Source organism: Loxodonta africana, chromosome 3, assembly GCF_030014295.1.
Source record: "Loxodonta africana isolate mLoxAfr1 chromosome 3, mLoxAfr1.hap2, whole genome shotgun sequence".
Lineage (NCBI taxonomy): Eukaryota > Metazoa > Chordata > Mammalia > Proboscidea > Elephantidae > Loxodonta > Loxodonta africana.
In genome coordinates this window covers 78721228-78741369 of record NC_087344.1, presented here as the reverse complement: position 1 = coordinate 78741369, position 20142 = coordinate 78721228, and the positions used below count along the sequence as shown (strand labels likewise).

General features: G+C 51.1%; 2 protein-coding genes across 2 annotated transcripts; one reads left to right on the top strand and one right to left on the bottom strand.

Moving 5' to 3' along the window:
• Positions 1-304: 304 nt before the first annotated feature.
• On the top strand, positions 305-16765 carry GUCA2A (guanylate cyclase activator 2A). The gene is made up of 3 exons (XM_003415534.3): positions 305-11122; positions 12151-12355; positions 12807-16765. The coding sequence occupies exons 1-3, from the start codon at positions 11048-11050 to the stop codon at positions 12869-12871; spliced, it is 345 nt and encodes a 114-aa protein (XP_003415582.1). The 5' UTR covers positions 305-11047; the 3' UTR covers positions 12872-16765.
• On the bottom strand, positions 15504-19279 carry GUCA2B (guanylate cyclase activator 2B). Its single transcript, XM_003415533.3, has 3 exons — positions 17769-19279; positions 16600-16786; positions 15504-15862 (listed from the first exon to the last, which is right to left on the bottom strand). The coding sequence occupies exons 1-3, from the start codon at positions 17856-17858 to the stop codon at positions 15801-15803; spliced, it is 339 nt and encodes a 112-aa protein (XP_003415581.1). The 5' UTR covers positions 17859-19279; the 3' UTR covers positions 15504-15800.
• Positions 19280-20142: the final 863 nt, after the last annotated feature.

Below are 20142 nucleotides of genomic sequence, written 5' to 3'. Positions count from 1 at the left end.
CAAAAGATCATTAAAAAAACAAAGAAAAGACCAAAATGGATGCTAGAAGAGACCCTGGCACTTGCTCTTGAACGTAGAGCAGCTAAAACAAATTGAAGAAATGATGAAGTAAAAGAGCTGAACCGAAGATTGCAAAGGGTGGCTTGAGAAGACCAAGTAAAATATTACAATGAAATGTGCAAACACCTGAAGTTAGAAAACCAAAAGGGATGAACATGCTCAGTATTTCTCAAACTGAAAGAACTGAAGAAAAATTCACACCTCAAGTCACAATACTGAAGAATTCTACGGGCAAAATATTGAACAACACAGGAAGCATCAAAAGAAAATGGAAGGAATATACAGAGTCATTGTACCAGAAAGAATTGGTTGATGTTCAGCCATTTCAGGAGGTAGCATATGATCAAGAGCCAATGGGCACTGAAGGAAGAAGTCCAAGCTGCACTCAAGGCATTGGCAAAAAACAAGACTCCAGGAATTGATGGAATGCCAATTGAGATGCTTTAGCAAATGAGTGCAGTGCTGGAGGTACTCACTTGTCTATGCCAGGAAATTTCGAAGACAGTTACCTGGCCAACTGACTGGAAGAGATCCATATTTGTGGCCATTCCAAAGAAAGGTGATCCATCAGGATGCGGAAGTTGTTGAACAATATAATTAGTATCACATGGAAGTAAAATTTTTCCTGAAGATAATTCAAAAATGGTTGCAGCAACACATTGACAGGGAACTGCCAGAAATTCAAGCTGGATTCAGAAGAGGACATGGAATGAGGAATATCATTGCCGATGTCAGATGGATCTTGACTGAAAGCAGAGAGTACTAGAAAGATGTTTATCTGTGTTTTATTGACTATGCAAAGGCATTTGAGTGGATCATAACAAATTATGGGTAACACTGTGAAGAATGGGAATTCCAGAACACTTAATTGTGCTCATGAGGGACCTGTACATAGACCAAGAGGCAGTTGTTCGAACAGAACAAGGGGATACTGCGTGGTTTAAAGTCAGGAGTGATGTGCATCAGAGTTGTATCCTTTCACCATACCTATTCAGTATGTATGCTGAGCAAATAATCCAAGAAGCTGGACTGTATGAAGAAGTATGGGGCATCAGGGTTGGAGGAAGACTTATTAGCGACCTGCTTTATGCAGTTGACACGACTTTCCTTACTGAAATTGAAGAGGACTTGAAGTACTTACTGATGAAGATCAAAGATTACACATCAACATAAAACAAATATCCTCACAACTGGATCAGTAAGCAACATCATGGTAAACAGAAAAGATTGAAATTGTCAAGGATTTCACCTTACTTGGATCCACAATCAGTGCCCCTGGAAGCAGTAGTAGTCAGGAAATCAAATGACATACTGCACTGGCACATCTGCTGCAAACGATCTCTTTAAAGTGTTAAAAAGCAAAGATGTCCCTTTGAGGGCTAAGGTGTGCCTGACCCAAGCCCTGGTATTTTCAGTTGCCTGATATACATGCAAAAGCTGGACAGTGAATACGGAAGAGCAAAGAATTGATGCCTTTGAATTATGGTGTTGACAAAGAATACTGAATATACCATAGACTGCCAGAAGAATGAACAGATCTGTCTTGGAAGAAGTACAACTGGAGTGCTTTTGGAAACAAGAATGGCAACACTTCATCTCATATACTTTGAGCATGTTATCAGGAGGGACGAGTCCCTGGAGAAAGACATACTTGGTAAAGCGAAGGGTCAGCGAAAGACAGGAAGACCCTCAGAGAGATGGGTTGACACAGTAGCTGCAGCGACGGGCTCAGGCATAGCAACGTTGTGAGGATGGTGCAGGACCTGGCATTGTTTCGTTCTGTTGTACATAGAATCAACAGGACAGCACCTAGCAACAACAGCAGGTCCTAAACATCGGGAGAAGGTGTTTCTGTTTACACCACTACTTTGAATCCCAGGCATGGAAGCTAGGTTAGCATGGGGATGGAACTTAAAGAAGGAGAACAAGCGTTGGGTTGCTAATAAAGGTCCAAGCACAGCAGTCCTATAAGTGGTGGTATTCCTGTTTTATCGATGTGGACTCGGGCTCTAAGCAGTGGCCAGGTCAGCAACACTGGTAGAAGTGGTTTGAACCTCAGGTCTGTCTCAGCCCAGAAGGGAAGATCTTTCCATCAATTCTATAACCCTGCCCAAGGACTCTGACTGCTTCTAATTTAACCCACATAGCTCTGCCAGAAACATCTGTTTACCTCAATTTTACACATGGGGAAACTGAGGCTTGAAAGGTTAACTTGCCTAAGTTCTCTTAACCAGTAGAGGATCTGGGATAATTCAGTCTAGGCCTGACTCCAAAGCTTGTTCCATTTTATCCCACTGCCCCCTAAAGCAAAGGAATTGTCCTAAGGCAGAGACAGTGTGTGTGTCCCCACCCAGTGTGTGTGTCCCTCAGGTGGTAGGGGCTGGACTTTACTCCCATCACAGGTAAGTTCTGGTCGTCAGCAGTGGCTCTGAAGGATGTAGTAGGGGCAAAGTTAAGTGGACAGCTGTGCTTGTTCAGGTGCAGCTGTAGTGCACCTTTGTGCTGCTCAAATGAAGAAGGTAAGTAAGATCATTAAGGCACACAGTTCGTTCTCAAGGCTTTTTACCATGTTATAGTGTGCTGAGGGCTGCTGTATATAGATGTGATCCTTGCCAGTCAGGTAAAGCAGTCCTCGAAAAACCTTGTATTTGACAGTTAGCATTCGTAAAAGCGTTCGCTGCATCTAAATGTCTGGATCACAGAACTGTCCTAAAACCTTCAAGCTAGAAGGGGCCATAGAAATCATCTAACACATCCCCACATTCTGCTGTTGAGATCATTGCAGCCCAGAGAGGGAACTGACTTGCCCAAAGCCACACAGCTAGTTAGGGAAAATTGGAGGAAGAGAGATGGAGAATATCATTTTCCTGGCAGCAATTTAAAATTCTTACACACACTGTCTTACATACACAATAACCTGATGATGTAGTACTGTTGTTGCCCCATTTTACAGAAAAGGAAACAACTTCAGGGAGGTGGGGTACAATGGAGTTACATTATGAATGCATTCAAACAAACCACACAAATTCAATTATATACACTTGGCCAAAAATAGAAAGAATGGAAATTTTAAATAACACAGTGGAGTATCCACCTCTGACAAACGTGTGCTACAGTGAGAGCAAGGTGGTACATTCAAATGTGAGGCTGTAAGTGGTGCCTGTTTCTGTGTACCTCTGCGTGCTCTCACCATGGAGTATGATTCCAGTGGGTAAAGATTGACATACTTCAGACAACATTGCCCTTGGATGCAAGCCAGCTACATCTAGTGCTCAGACCCTAACCAAGAGCTGGAAAAACTGGCCATGTTGAGCTTACTGAGACATGGTATGTTTATCAACATGGTACCTTCCTAAAAGATTTTCAGGAGTGATTTTGAAATTATCAATCTCATTTTGCAAATGAGCCTGAGCCACTGAGAAATTATGTCACTTGCTCAGGGTCGTTGAGCTTTTAAGCGGTGGAGGTAATAATAACAGCAGCAATATAGCTGGGATTTCAAGCCTTGGCCTCCGCTCCATTACCTGCACTCTCAATTCCTCAGCACGATTCCATGAACTGAAGTCCTTGGGTGGTACGAATGGTTAACACGCTCTCGGCTGCTAACTGAAAAAGGTTGGAGATTGAGTCTGTCCAAAGTCACCTTGGAAGAAAGGCCTGGTGATCTACTTCCAAAAAATTAGCCATTGAAAGGCCTATGGAGCACAGTTCTACTTTGACACATGCAGTTGCCATGAGTCAGTCGATCAAAGGCAACTGGTTTTTGGTGTTATTCCGTGGGCTAATAGGAAATGGGGCCTTAGAACAAAGCTAAACCCTTCACAATGAAGCTGCAGCAAGCACCTGTGACCACCAGAGGGCGGAGGGCTGCCAGCTGTGTACCTTGCCCTTTTTGGAAGGTCTCCTTTACCCTTGGGACTGTCTTTTTTCTGTAGCCCCCAGGGATAAAGAAAGACGGGGACCCCAGTAGCCAGCTCTCACAATCTGGGCCCTTTCTCTCTCGCATCAGAGCTTGGTGGAGAAAGCCAGGAATTCCCTCTGGTTCTCAGCAACAAATGGTGGGGCCAACTCCAGAGCTGCCTCTGTGTCTGCTACCCCATTGCAGCCCTCCTCATACCCACTGCTCCCCTACTACAAGGGTAAGGTGGGGGATGGTTGCTCCACCATCAACCCCAAACACCGAGTCTCCCAGTTACTCCTCTGGGACCAACTGATGCTGGAGAGTGGCATTGTTTAGGCAGGTGTGGAGAGGGCTGGGACAGGGCCAGGTGTACACCCTCCACTGGCACTCCACCCTTACCCTCCCAGCCCTGCTGCTGAGCCTCCGTGGCCCTCGGTGTCTCCACACACTCGCACCAACTTCTGTGACCATCACGAACATTATGATTATTGCCACCATTTGCCAGGTGCTTATTCCATGCCAAGCCCTCTGCCCAGTACTTGATGGCTATTATCTGAGGTAGCACTCCCTACTGCCTTGTGAAGTTGGTGTCCTTATCTCCGTTTTACTGCTGGACATTGCCACTCGGAGAAGTGGCCCAAGGTCACAGCTAGTGAGAGAGGTTGGGAGAAGTCGGGAACCCAGATCTGCCTTTCTCCAGTCTGCTCCTCCCATTGCTCTATGGCTATTGCCTCTTCACAACACTCCCATTGCCCTTGACCTCCCTCAGGGCCAGCTACCACGCCCTACCCCACCTCGGAGTGGGGCCTGAGCTGACGTCACTGGGTGGATGACATTCATCTTACACCACAGCCCTCAAAAGGCCAGAGAGGCAACTTCCTGTCCCAGATAATGGCAATAAAGACGTCTGGGGATACTTCTCACCATTCCCATGCCTGAATGACCTTTGTAGACAGGCTTTCCTGGGAACATTTCTCTGAGTCCATGTGAGAGTGTGAGTGCATAAGCTTGTGTGACCCTGTGTGTGTGTGCACACACGTTCATCTCTGTGTGATTGTACTTCCCGGCCCTGGCTAACTCAAAGTCAAGGTAACTGCAGGTGGTTGTGTAACAATGATTGTGACCATATGGTTTTGCGTGTGTGTGTGTGTGCTTGTGCAGCCTTTGTGTGTAACTGCGTAGTCATGTGACTAGATATGTGACTGTGTGTGTGTACTTACGTGCTGCAGATAGAGAAAGCATTCTGCCTGGAGGGGGAAAATGGCTGTCAACGGGCTTCTCGCTCTAATTCTGGCTCTGGTGGCTGGCTAGCCACTCCGTCTCCTCTCAAGGGCCCATGTCCTGAGAGACGCCTGCCTGGGGTCCATCTGAGTTCCCAGGCACTGTCAGGATTAGGCCCTGTGAGCCTGATACACATTAATTCCCTTCTCTCATCACATGGCTGCTCTTATACCTGTCGCTGTTCTGCCATTCTGTCCCTTAGAGCTGGTGCCCAGATCTCAGTCGGCTCCTGTTCTGCCCCACCAAGCCTTCCTGGCCACTCCAGAAGCTGGTGTGTCCTGAGCTGCCCAGTCTGCAGCAGAGCATGTTCCCTGCAGGCCCCAGAGGCCAGCAAAGTGCACGAGGCAATGGGAGGAACATAGACTTTGGCGTTAGAAGGGCCTAGAATTCCATCTGGGCAAGAAGCTGACTTCTCTGGGTCTCAGTTTCCTCAGCTGTAAGATGGAGATGAAATGCCTTACCTCAAAGTGGTGTAACCATCAGTGAGTAGTCGGACAGCAGCCAGCATGAGTCTGGCTCATATTAGGCCCCAAGGAATGATCTTTCCCTCCTTCCTTCCTCCCTCCTACCACCCTCTCTTCATATGTCGTCCATTGCCAAGTTGCCAAGACCAGTGATTCTACTGCCACACTGTCCTTCAAATCCACTCCTTACCCACCCTGGGCCCTACCAGGGCAGAACATATCCCTTCACTCCTGGACTAGTGCATTAGCCACATCTGGACAGTCCATTCTCAGTATGAGCCACCAGGGCTCCATGCTGTGATCAAACTCCTGAGCCTGGTATTCAAAGCCTCCGTTTTGGGGGTGCTGTCCACACCCCTCTAGACACTGCTTCAACCCAATCCACCTCCTCTCTCACTCCTACATGCTTTCTGCTGCCTTGCCTTTGCCTTACACTTACAATGCCCTTCCTCCCCATCTCCATGGGCCCAACTCTTCCCACCGATCAAGGCTCAGTTCCAATGCCAACTCTTGCAAGCATCCCCTGACCTTGCACCAGGTCTATCCTCGACGGCTGTGTGTTCCCTCTGGAGCCTGCATGCCTGGGCTCATGTCCTCTCCTCCATCTAGCCTGTGCGCTCTGGAGGGCCGACACCACGTCTCCTTTCTGTGAGCCACATAGAGGGAGCTGCAGCCACGTCCCCTCCTTTGGGTACAGCAGGCTGGGAGTGGAGGAGGAGGAGGCAGCTGCTGCCTGGGTGGGGAGCAGATGGTGAATGGATCTCCCCCACCGCCTCATCTTGGCCAGGCCAGAGGGGCGTGAGATGACTCTACTGAGCAAACAAGCAGACACACCCTCCATCCACTCCCCAGATGCCCCTCTAGCATCAAAGGAAAGCCGGCCTACCCTAGGGCCCTGAGGGTAGAGGGAGGCCTCTGCCCAAACCTAAGCTTGGGCTCAAGCCTACAGGCTTCAAATTTCAACTCAGCCATCCACTTGCTGTGTGTCATTGGGCACTCCCTTCTGAGAGCCTCAGCTTCCCCCTCTGTAAAATGGGCACCATTCGTAGGGTCTGACTCAGTAGCCACTCTCTTCTCTAAATATGACTTTAGAAAGACAGTATAGCAGGTGTGAATGAGGAGAGAAGCTTAGGCTTTTCTTTGGCATTCAAGAGAACTGGCTTAATATCCTTGTTCTGGAATTTACTGATATGTGACCACAGCTGTTGTGAATCCACCGGGCAGTGATGTTAAAAGTTGTGCCTTCCTCTAGGCTGAGGTGGTCCCACACTTGTGTCTACACTTACCCTGTCTGCTGGCTGGGAGCCCTTGTGCAGTGCACAACCGGTACAGTCCTGTGTGTGACCTTAGTCAAGTCATGGTTTCTTAACCTCTCTGAGCCTCTGAGCTTTAGTTTACCTATCTGGAAAGTGGGGTTATAGTTATTTCTACATATTCTCAGGGCTGTTAGGAGGCTCACATACACTGCAATGCCTTCTCAGGTAGTTCTGGGTTCTTATAGGAACCAGAGATTTTTTTTTACCAGCCTTCAAGACACATTTATAAACAGGATGGGATGGTGTGAAATGTGGACCACACCTCCTCCGAGGTCACACAGATCAGTACTGGAGTCTCCAGGCTCCCCTCTCTGCCCCGTTCCAGGTCTCTCCTGCTAAGGTTAGCTGAGGCCTCTGGGCCTGCAGGGAAGCAGAATCAGGCCTAGGAGGACTAAGCCTTAGTGGACCCAACTTTAACATGCATGCTGGAACCGTAGCAAGGTCACCAAAACCCCAGAGTTAAGCAAACTTTTGGCCAAAAGGAATAGGATCAGAGCCTCACAGAGACCAGAGGGCCGCCCAGCTGCAGAGCAGAGTGTCAGCAGCTTCTGGCAGTGGGCGAGGGGCAGCTGGGTTTTAGGGGGTGGGTCTGGTTTCCATGCCTGTAAAACCCTTAGCCCAGTGCCTGGCACAGAGTGAGTGAATGAGGAATGTTAGTTGCTTCTGTTAATGTTATGAGTGTTACAAATAGGGCAACCATCCTGATTCCACTAAGTGCCAGGCCTTGTGTGGACATTGGGGCCACAATGGAGCAAGACAGTCCCTGATCTCAGGAGGTCACAGGCTAGTGGGCGAGACAGAGCTTGATAAGTTTTATGATGAGAGGAGGTAGAGGAGGCTGGCAGAGTACAGAGGAGGTGGGGAAGGTCGTAACCCAGACTTGCTGGGGGTAGGGGAAGGTTAGCAAAGTTATCTAGAAAATTCGAGATTTGCAGTACAGCTGTTATTGTCTCCATTATTCGGATGCAGAAACTGAGGCTTAGGAAGGTTAAGTGATTGGCCCTGGGACACACAGCCGTTAAATGAGGGAGCTGGGATTCTAACTCAGGGTTGCCTGGCTCCAAAGCCTGACCTCTTTTGCCTACCAGCACACCCGGCTTGGGCCCCCTACTTCCCAATCTACTCCCTTAGAGCCCTTTGGGATCTTGGATGAATGGCAAGCTCAGCAGGGGGTTGATCATAAAGGGCCTTGAATAAAAGCCGAAAGAGTCTGGGCTTTCTTCTGGAATGCTACAGAGGAGCAAGAATTTGCCAGAAAAGGTAATCCTTGGAGTGTGGGGAACCCAAACAGCCTCAGACCAACCACCTACCCATATAGGAATGAGGAGAGGTTAGAGGTATCTGGGACCAAGGCCTCGGGACTCAGGGTGTGCTTCTGGGGGCCAGGTTCTCGGGGGGCTCCAAGATCCACCTTCCAGCATCTTCAACACAGGTTCCTGAAGCAGAATCAGGCCTGGGAGGACTAAGCCTTAGTGGACTCAACTATAACATGCACACTGGAACTGTAGCAAGGTCACCAAAACCCCAGAGGCCTGGGGAGCAGGGAATGGGCCTGGACTCAGACCTGGGCTCAGGCTGGGCAGAGAGAGTAGGGGCCAAGAGAAGGGGAGTCGGTTCCTACTTCCCAGGGTAGACGTCAGAGGTGAGTTTGGGTGGGGCAGAACCAAAAGGCTGAGGCCTGGGAGCCATTTCCTCTTTCCCACAGCGTGTAAAAACATCATCCCGCAACCTTCCCATCCCTACCTTGCAGCAGGTAAGCCTAGGCCAGGGCACTGTGGGAGGAAGAGAGACTTCAAGAGCCAAAGTCCTCTTCCTTTAACCCCACCCCAATGGACCTTAGAAGAGAATGGGTGAAAAAACAAGCTAAGCCAGAAAAAAAGGCTCCTTCAGCCTGTACTGGCACCACCCAGGCCCCATCCTTAAAGCTAAACCAAATCCCAACCCAGCTTCAACCTCACACTTAATCCCAGCCCCAACCTCAATCATAAACCCAACCCCAACCACACCTCCAACTTCAGCTGCAAACTCAACTCCAATCCCAACTCTCAATGAACCCTAACCTAAACCCAAAACTATCTCCACTCAGCTATAAGCCCCACATCAACCTAATCCTAACTGTACCCCCAATTCCAAACGTGACCCTAACCCTTACCCCAATCCCAACTTTAGCACCATTCTAGCCCTGAAACTAACCTAAACTCCAACTTGAATCCTAACTTCAGATGCCATCCCTAACTGCTGCCTCAGTTTTTCTCTAAGGTAATCCCAATCCCAACCCGTAGCCTAGTGCTGGTCTTAACCCAGTTTCCGTCCTCACCCCAGCGCACTCCACACAAACCCCAGGTCCACCCTGGCACCAACCTTAGCTGCAACCTGGTCTGTACCAGAAGTTCATCTCCATCCCAATCGCAGAAATTCTACCTTTAATTCTGCCTCTAGCTCATCTTCCACCCAACCCCATCTGTAAATTCCTAACATATCTCTTTCATTTCTCTAGCCCTTCACAACCCCACTCCTGTCCTTGACCTTCCCCTGCGACCCACTGCCACCCTGCACTCAGCCAGCAAGAGCCAACCTGTGGCTGGATGGACTACACTTGTTGACATCCAGGAACACATGTATGCATACACACACACATATACACACACCAGGAAGAGAAGGGAGGTCCAGCCTTGCCCTAAGGACAGGCCTGGGAGGGCAGATGGACCAAGTGTTTCCTGTCCCTCCTGAGGGATAGACACCTTTGGAGCTCCCTCCTTGTCAGGCTCTGCTTCCTCCGATTCCTTCAATATTGACTTTTATAATCAGGAATTCCTGCCCCTCCTCCACTCCCAGGAACTGTCCTGGCATCTGCCCACAAGCTTGTATGGCAGGGTTTGTAGAATAGAACGACGGGGGATCTAGAGGCTACCCTCCCTTTCGTGTACTGGAGACCCCTGCTCATGACAGAGCACACAGTGAACACACACCGTGCTGTGGGCAGTCTTAACGGGGATCAAAGTCTAGTAGGGCATAGACACACACCTGAGCAATCTCACCCAACCAGAGCCATGGTAGAGCAAAGTACCTGGTTCTATGCGAACTGAGAGGTTATTTATCTGGGGATGCGGTGGGGGTTATTTGAGCTGGGCCTTAAAGTTTGAGTAGGAGTTCACCCAGTGACAGGAAGGAAAGGCCTTCTAGGCAGATGGAACAGTATGTTCAAAGGCAGGGAAGCATGTTTGGTGAAGGGAACACAGGCTCACAGAGGGAAGAAATTTAGCTCAAGTTCACACACATCAAAATTGGGTAGCAGAAGGGCTTCGAAGCCAGGCAGTACCTGGGTCCTTCCTTAGAACCACAGTAGCCAAACCTGGCACCTGCCTTTGTCTGCAGCCTCATCTCTCATCATTCACAGACACCCAATTACTCACACTTTGCTAGATATTCCAGGCCTGCCTCAACTCCTGCCTGACCCAAGTGTAACACCCTCTGCAAGAAATGGTCTTCCACCCCCTGGCCCTTCTCCAGTTTTTACCCACTCTCCAGAACTCAGCACTGGCAGCACCTCCTCTGGGAAAATGTGCTGAACTCTTCTGCCCTTGAGCTGGTGAGGTGGCCACTCCACGTACCCCCAGCCCTCGTGCTGCCCTCTTGCCCACCATCCTAACCCAGCATTGCCACTGTCTGGGGCTCCATCTGCAAGGGCAGAGCTGGGTCTGCAGGCCTCAGCCCTGCACAGGCCTGGCCCAGAGCAGTGGTCATTGAGTGCATGAGGTTGGTAGATGAATGCAGGACCCAGTCCAGCTGTGGGTTAATTTGGGTGCCTAGGGAGGGGAGGAGTGGGGCTCAGCCAGTCTTTAAGAATGGCCTCTTACCTCCCAGGGCTGTCTTGATCCTTATCTGATGAGGTCTGAGTTGACTGCAGACAGATGAAACAGTGACAAAGACTCCTGGTTACTGAGTAACCCTGCCCTCTTTAAAAGTCCCAGTGTTTCCCCCTGGCATCCAGAACCCGCCACTCCTGTCTCTTGGGCACAGCTGCCATGAACGCTTTCCTGCTGTCTGCACTGTGCCTGCTTGGGGCCTGGGCTGCCCTGGCAGATGGGGTCACTGTGCAGGTATGTCCCCTGACGCCACACTGGACGGAGCACAGGGCTTGTCCTCTGATAGAAGCGGGGATGGAGGGATGTGTCTGGGGCCTGGTTCTTCCTCAGGGACTCGCTTCTCAGTCCTACCTCACACACTTTCCCTTTCAAACTTGGAGGAGAAAGGACACTACGTAGAGAGAAGAGAGATAACTGTTGGGAGAGAGAATGATTGGTCCATTTTCTGAGTGCTTCCATGTGCCAGGCTCCTCCCCAGGATCTCACTGCGGCCCCCTGACCCCTGGGAGGGATTATTAGTCCCTTTGTACAGAAGAGATAAACGGCCTCGGGAAAAATTCTGTTAACTGCCCATGGCCAGATGGCTGGGAAGTGCTAGAGCTGGGCTCAGTCCAGATCTTACTCCTCTGTCTTGTGTGCAGCCAGAGCACCCACCTGGGAGCCTGGTGAACACCTGGAGGTCCTGATGGATGGGTGTGCCCACCAGGCGGATACCAGGGACAGGCCAGACTGGCACCCACAAGGGCCAGATTATCAGAGCCAGACCCTTGGAGCCTTTTATTGCTTCTCAACAACTACCAGGCCACAGGCTGGAGCTGGGGGCCTGGGGTGATCTGCTGGCACTAGTCTCAGGCAAGGAGGAATGAACGCAGCCTGGGCGTGGTCACACAGAGCCAGGACTCCCTGAACTAACCCTGCGTCTCTCCCTAATCATCAGCGCAACAGCTCCCCCATGTTGGGTACCTACTGTGTCTCAGACTCTTCACGTGCATTTTCTCAATGCCTCACAGAATGTTTAGACCAAGGGCTCTGTGAGTGCTATGGCCTTTCCGAGCTCACAGAGCAAAACCGGGTTCAGGCCCAGAATCCGGCTGTGAGGCTTGGGCTCCGACCACCACGTATTGCCCCTCAGTGGAGTGTCTTGTTCTCATATGCCAGAAATACCGCTTGAGAGCCACTGAGGCTGAGACGGACCATTTTAGGGGGAAACTGCCAAGGAGCAGGCTGAGCCTGTCGTCACCTTCTGGACATACTCCTTTCAGGATGGAGACTTCTCCTTTCCTCTGGAGTCAGTGAAGAAGCTCAAGGATCTCCAGGAGCTCCAGAAGCCCAGGATTGGGAACCACAGGAAGGCCAGATTGGCAGCTGGGCCTGAGGTCCCCATCCTCTGTAGCAACCCGGAGTTTCCCGAAGAACTCCAACCTATCTGCAAGGAGCCCAATGCCCAGGAGATCCTCCAGAGGCTGGGTGAGTAGTCCCTTCTCTGATTGGTGGGGCTTGGGAATTCTTGTTTGATTGCTGGCTCTTTAGAAAGCAATATGCTCTGATTGGTATTTCAGAGAGGGTTTCTGTTGTGACTGGTGAGACGAGTGAGCTCTGATCCAATTGGTGGATCTGTTAAGCACTCAGCTTTAAGTAACTCTAAGTAGCAGTTGATGAGCCTGACTGATGGGATGGTGGCATTGAGTCCCCATTCCTCTGACCTTACGGTATTTCCTTTCTGTTTAGAATCTTTGCTCTGATTGTCTAGCTTGAGTGGGCCATACACCCAGGTTTGGGTGGACAGTGCAGCTGGTCAGAGGACAGCTGGGTCTCTCCTGGGGCTGCATAGGAGGATGGCCAAGCCCTGGCTCAAGGGAAGAAGGGGCATTCGGGGAAAGGGAGCTGACTCTCACAACACCCCATCTCTCTTGTCCAGAGGCCATTGCTCAGGACCCGAGCATATGTGAGATCTGTGCCTACGCTGCCTGTGCCGGATGCTAGGGCCACCATGGACTTCACTGCCTTCTTCCCTTCACCCACAGGAGAGCCCTTTCTCCTGCCCAAGGGTCACCCATGATACTCCCATTCCCAGCAGCTCAACCTCCCTGTCCCAGAATGGAGGGTGTGAGGAGACACAGCCTGGGCAGGGCCTGGTGAGTGGAGGCTCAGCTCCTTCCACCATCTGAGCTGCTGGGTGCTTCCAGGATCCAACCCAAGCCTCAGCTAATAAACCAGCTTCCAGAATGCCTGGTGTTGCCTTCATTCCTTTGTTAACCCATCAGATCACCCATCATCCAGCTTTGTTGATGCCTACGGGTCAGCCTTGGCCTAAGGGGCTCAGGATTTAGTGTGTTGAATGGAAGGACCCCACTCTCCCTGCTAAGCCACACTCCCACCCCAGGCAGACCCCTCACACTGGCACTGAGGGGACCTGAATCTTCAGGCCTCCCATGGGGATGAGGAATGGAACTTCTGCTCTTCTTTCCCATCACCACGGGTCATCAGTCACGTGAACACAGCAGTCTGTGCTGGTTTGGATGTTCAGCACAGACACTGACCCACTATGAGATCGGCCCCAAGTTCTTGGGCATGGTATTCAAGGTCCCTCAGGATCTGGCTCCCCCTACCACTCCATCATGGCCTCCTGCTGTCCCCCAGTACCCCTAGCCACGCCGCTCACCATTTCCTCTGCTTCTGCTCACTTCTGCACCCCTCCTCTCCCCACATCTCTAACCAGGTAAGTCCCTGCTCAGCCTCACGGGCTTAGCTCCTGTGTCCTCTCCTACAGAAGCCTTTCCTGGTCCCCTGGATGAGTCTTTGTGCCCCTCTCTGTCCTTGGTGCTCCCAGGGCACTCTGGTACTTGCATCCCTTGCACAATTCTGGCCACGCTGCACTATAAGGCCTTCTCTGCTGAGGGAAGTCGCTCTGACTTTCAGACAAGGTCAAGTCCACCGACGTGGATGAGGAAGTAACATGGGTAGGGGAAAGCAAGGGCTATGCAGTCCCAGACCTGGGTTCCAACCCCAGTTCTTCCAGGACTGTGTGACATTAGGAAAGTCACTTTCCTTCTCTGTGCCTCAGTCCCTTCGGCAAAACAAGGATAATAATAGTATGTACCTCCCAGCCTAGGTGAAATAATATATATAAAACCCTCAGTTCAGGCCTGTCATAAGCATAAAAACCAAAACCAAACCCAGTGCTGCTGAGTTGCTTCCGACTCATAGTCATAAGCATAAGGGAACACAATAAGTGGTAAAAACTAACCAACCAGAGAAAGGGGGACCAGGGTCAGGCTGAGAATGGGTGAGATGTGGGTGAGGAGGTGAGGCATGGAGGAGAAGGTGGTTGGCAAAGCTACAGGGAACCAGGGAAGACGTAGGGGCAGGGCCCTTCCTGGGGATTGGGGAGACTGGAGGTGGAGTATCACAGGACAATCCAGGCAGAGGGGGCCTTGAAAAATGGATGGAATTTCAAAATAAACAAGGGGTGGAGAAGGGAGAGGGCATCCGGAAGGTGAGAATGGTAGACTACACACAGAGGCAGGAAGGCCCGGAGTCACTGGAACGGCTTAGCCTGAATAGTGTGTAGGTCTGGGAGCTAGACAGGACTGGGTTTGAGCCTGCTGTGCCATTTACAAGCTGTGTGCCCCTCTTTGAGACTGGGTTACCTCCTATGAAAATGGAGGAGATAGCAGATTCTGTTTCACAAGGATGCTGGGGGACTGGATGAGATGTGGGAAGTGGTAGCATCATTTAATGTTTGGACTCTGGAGCCAACTCTCTGGGTGCAAGTCCTGGCTCCGCTTGTTGTGAGCTCTGTGACTCTGAGCAAGTTACGTAACCCATCTCTCCTCAGATTCCTTGTCTGTAAAACGAGATGGCAATGACCCCTACTTCATGGGGTTGAGTGAGGATTAAATAAGTAATACAGGTAAAACCCTTTGGGCTCCTCCAGGCCCACAGTAATTTCTTTCTGGATGCTAGTCCTGAGCCAGGTACAGAGTAGGTGCTCAGTCAGGGTCTCCTCCCCAGCGTAGGGGAAGGAAGCAGAGGGGGCAAGGCCAGATGGTCCACTGGCTCAGGATGGACTGGAGAGGTGGCATTGGGGAGCCATGGAAGGGCATGGGTATCATCACAGGGAAAGATTCCTCAGGGCACCTGGATGCATGGGCTGAGAGAGGGAGCAAAGTTTTCTCTTCTGGGTGGGTGGAGCAATGCATGGTCTCCTGGGTGCTGTGGAGAAGGCAGGGGCTCAGGGGGCTGTGGGGGAAGGCAAAGGAACTATCTTCTCAGACAGGCCCTGGGCAGAGTCAGCCCTGATGGTTTGCCTGGGAAGGGTGGGCACCCCGTGATTCTCCCTCCAGCCACTCCTCCATCCCTGCCTCCTTCAGGAAGCCTTCCTGTCTTGGGTCAGGAGACAGAAGTTTTTGCTCTGCAGCTGGGGTAGGGCTTGAGGTCAAATTGAAGGTCAGCTGGGTCTGGGAAGATCTTGGTCTTCTTAGCTCTGTGAGCTTAGGCGATTCATTGCCCTGGCTGGACTCTGTTCTCCTTCATATGTGAAATGATGTTAAATGAATCCACTGCCTAGACTGACGAGACTTCAGGGAAATTGCTGACAAGCATCCTTAGTCTACCTTTCTGCCCAACCTACTTACCTTCCCAAGAAGCTCTGCCCTGGCTCCTGGGATGAACAGACAGGCATGTGTCTTTGTGTGTGTAGAATCTTTATTCAGCGGCAGGGCTTCCTCAGGGGCTAAGCCCTCCTCAGGTCCTGAACCCAGTGGCTTTGTATCAGGTCCAGCTTCCTTGGTTGTAGGAGGTTGGAAATGACCACAGTGGCCAGTGACCCACCAATGTGCTTTGGTGAGGTGGGAGGCAGTGGACTTGGGAGCTAAGTGCCCCCTGTAGGGTCAGGACACCCAGGGTCTTGTCAGAGGCAGCCGGTACAGGCCACGTTCACACACAGCTCACAGTCGTCGCTAGAGATAATCACTGGGCAGGGAAAGAAAAATAGTCAGTGAACCTGAAACCGGGCAGCCAGAGAGGGACTGCTTAGGAGAGGGTTGGGGGAGCTGCACAGGCATCCTGCTTACACGCTAAAAACCTGGAACTTTAGAATTAGAGTTAGAGGGTTCAAATTCCAAGTCCTCTCTTAACTAGCAGTGACTGGTCAAAATCACTTAAATTCTCAGGGTCTGAGTTATTCCTGTCAAACGGAAAGAAAAGAGTATCAACATGACAGGTTTGTTGTGAGGAGAGTGCTTGGTAATTGCCAGCTAATAGCTCTCTGCTCCTGGCCAAAGCCGCCCCATCCCTCATATTTCAGCTTAGATGACTTTTCCTCTTGGAAGCCTTTCCAGAGTCCCTGTCCCACCCACTGACATGCCACCTGTCCTCTGTGTTTCCACAGGGCTTCCCCTCTCGCCCCACTGCATTGCAGCCACTGTCTGTTTGTGGCTTTACCAGTGCACCCTCTTCCTCCCATTGGTGAAGTCCTTAAGGTAGGCTTCTCAGCCCACCTGGCACACAGTGCTAAGAGCAGGAAAGTCCTGAAGAGGCAGAAGCTGAGTTTGACTCTCCCTGTCCTCAGCCACTAGGTGCTCAATAGTAATGACATGAGGTGGAGGGGTTGGGTTGGGGGAGGAGACAGAAGATGGTCAAGGATTGGGAGGAGGCCCTGGGGGCTCTGCCCCTCTCACTCAGTTCCGGCGGGGGTAGGGGACACTTACTCAAGGCTCTGAAGATGCTGGCGGCTTCCTTGGAGGTGCAGATAGGCTGGAGGTCCAGAGGCAGGTCAGGGTGTTGGCACACAGACGGCAGGAGGCTCTGGGTCCCCAGGTGGGGGCTGAGCATCTGCTGCCCCTCCAGGTCACTCAGCTTCTTCACTGATTCCAGCTGGACCTGGAAGCCTTGGTACTGGGGTGGTGGGAGCAGGGGTGGTGGGAGCAGGGGTGGGGGGTGGGGGTGGGAAGATGAGATGGTATCCACACCTGGGCCTGGAGTAGGCTCTAGCAGGGAACCCAGGATTCCTGCTGCCCCAGGATCCTCTGCACCCTTCCCTATTCTGGAAAGTTCTGTCCCAAATGGCCACCTGTATCTTGCCCACTCCGAGCCTTGGACCCCTCATCTGAAAAGTAGAGATCATCACACTTCATGGTCTCTGGGTGTCATGAGGGTCAAGCAAGTTCCCACACAGTCGCAGGCACCCAGTATGCTCCCCTTGAGCTGACATGGCAACGTGATGGTGCCCCAGAGGCAGCTGAGCCCTAGGCCCAGGGATCAGTGGGAGGCTGACTCTCCTACACACCTCCCAGGACCCCATTCTCTTCTTCCCTGGAGGCCTGTCAGAGTCAGGGATGTGACTCCCAGGCCTGGGTGGGAGCCTTGCCCTGGGCCACACACTTCCCTCTGAGCTCTCCTACCCACACAGACAGGCCTTGCTTCCATGACTCCACGGACTGTTCTTGCATCCTCTGTGCCTGGCTCCCTCCTGCTCATCCCACAAGGAGAGAGGCAGCTCAAGGGTTGCCCCCTATGGAAACTTTTTGTTGTGCCTGCCCCTTTCTACCTGGCTGAGCTGCTGGAGCATAAAAGGGGGTATCCTCCCCACTTGGCTCATCAAGGGCAGGGGCCTCATCTTGTTCCTCACTCTGACCCTGATGGAGAGCAGTGCTCAGCAAACAGCAGTTTACTGTCATGGCCATCATCATTGCCTTTGGCCTTCCAGCTGCCGCCACCTTTCAGCTGTCTTGGTTCTCAGAGTGTGATTGGGTGTCGGGCTGAGCACTGAACCATGTACTACCCCTGCTCCCCATGAATTTCCCAGCATCCCCTTTTGAGCCAAGAGTCCCAACTTGGGGGCCTTCAGGCAAAGAGTGGGCTGGCCCGAGAGACTCACCTGGATGTAGACTGACTGTGTGCCCTGTAGTAGCACCAGGAGGACCATGGCCACCCCTGTCAGGAGGTCTGACACCATCCTGCCACCCATCCTGCTCCTCTCTGTTCCCACCACCACTGTTTACCTGGCTCCCACCTGCTCTCTGGCTAGCTGCTCCTTATAGGCCAGGCTCTACACCCTGGTCATTCATTAACAGAACAGCTGGGGTGGGGTTGACAGCTGGCTGACTCTCTGACAAGGCCAGAACTGGTTCCCAGGAGGGGGTTGATGATGATGAAGGCATGGTGCCCAGAGCATGCTGGGATATGCCGTATGACAAGTGCCTGCTTTTTGCTGGGCGCTGTGTGAGAGACTTGCCTGCACACCACTTCTATTCACTCCTCAAGACAACCGTGAGAGTGGAATGATATGGTGACTACTTTACGGACAGGGAAAGTGAGGCTCAAGAGGTGAAGTGATGTGCCCCAAGTCACAGAGCTAGTCGATGACAGAGTGGGGACTCCAGCCAGATGTCTTTGGCCCAGGCCAGCCCATGGTTCTTTCTCTGGGCAAAGGGAGTAGTAGATAGACAGGCTGGCCTGGGGCAAAAGTGGGGCAGACACAAGGCTGATCTCAGGGTTCTCTGTGTCCCTAGACCCATGTCTCTCCTCACCCCAATTCCATTTTAGGACCATCTCTCCAATCAGTCCTTGCCCAGGCCCTCAACCTGCCCTGACCTGTTGTCTCTCACTAGTGCCTGGGCAGCCTCAAGTCATGGTTAACCTATTACACCCACCCATGCCTTCCAGAAGACAATAGCTTAACCCAGCAACAGGAAGAAAGAGCACTGACCTTGGAGTCAGATTAACCTGGGTTGAAATCTTGGTCCTGCTGCAGCTGTGTGATCTTGGGCAAGTCACATCAACTCTCATTGAGCCTTAGGTTCGTCTTTCAAGTGATGGGCATAACAGAACCCAGCACATATGGTTGCTGTGAGGGTGATGAGGCTTGGGTCTACCTGAGTAGGTCCCTCAATCTCACAGTCACCTTCCAGGACAGTGCATAACCCACCACCTCAGTGCCTGAAGGCTGGGTCGGGGAGAAAAGGGCAAAGTCCGCAAGGGCGTTATCGCTACTGCCAGCCCAGGCAACTGTAAACAATGCCTGGGACAGAGCTCAGCTCTGCCAGGCACAGAGCCTAGCATGTGGTAGGCACTTTGTGCATAATGTTGAATGGAGGCCCAGAGAGCCTATCTTGGCACTCACAACCCTATCCTCCAACTTGGTGGCTAAGTTTGATGTCTCCGTGCTCTCTAACGCCAATCATCCTCACATACGCCCTGTCCTATCTCATGCTTTTGCTAATGCATTCCACGGGCCTGAAGTTCTCATCTCCTTTTCTTACCTTGGTTAAAATGGAAGAGGCATGAGTGAACTTTGGTATTTCTTATGTCTTGTTTTGAATCCAGACTTCAGCCTTTGCTAGTTTTACAGAATGAAGAAAATAATCAACTCTCACATGCTTTCTTATCTCTAAAATGAAAATAACCAGATGAAATAGCTTTCATTTATTGAACACTGACTAGGCACAATGTTACATTATGGGTATAATTCTTTTTAATCATATAACCAGTTTTAACTATTTGCCATGGAGTTGATTTTGACTCATGGCAACCCCATGTGTGCTCCTTTTGGAAGCAAATGACCAGGCCTGTCTTCCGAGGTGCCTTGCGGCGGGGTAGGGGGTGGTTGAGCTACTAACCTTTTGGTTAGTAGCCAAGTGCTTAACAATTTGCACCACCCAGGGACTCCTATTTAATCATATAGATAAGTGTAATGGTTGTCCTCATTTTACAAATGTGTCGTTTACAAATGAAGCTAGGTGAAGTCAAGCACCAGGTTCATCATCACAGCCTGAGTAAAAGGAGAGAGCAGGTTTTACCTGCAGCTTTCTGATCTCTGTAGGGTCTGTGGTGTTACAGAAAAAGGAACACAGGTCTTGGAGGTAAGGAGATTTGGGTTCATTCCCAGACTCCAGGATTTATCAGCTTATAATACACTTCGGGTGTGTTACTTAGCTTGTCTGAGCCTCCATTTCTTCATCAGTAGAGAAAGTAATGAATAACCTCATAGTGGTTGTAGTGAGGAAACACTGACATGGGACAAAGACACTTGGAGTCCCCCTTTGCCATTGACTAGCTCCATGATCTGGGCAAATCACTTCATTTCTCGAGCCTCACTTTCTCTGACTGTAAAGTGGTCACCATAGCATTACACCTCTGTTCTAGAACAGCATGTGTCTCGCACATGACGGACATTCAGTAAAAGGTGGTTTCCTTGCCACTTCTACCACATCTTCTCCATGGACCCCTCCTTGATAAACTCTGTCTCTGAA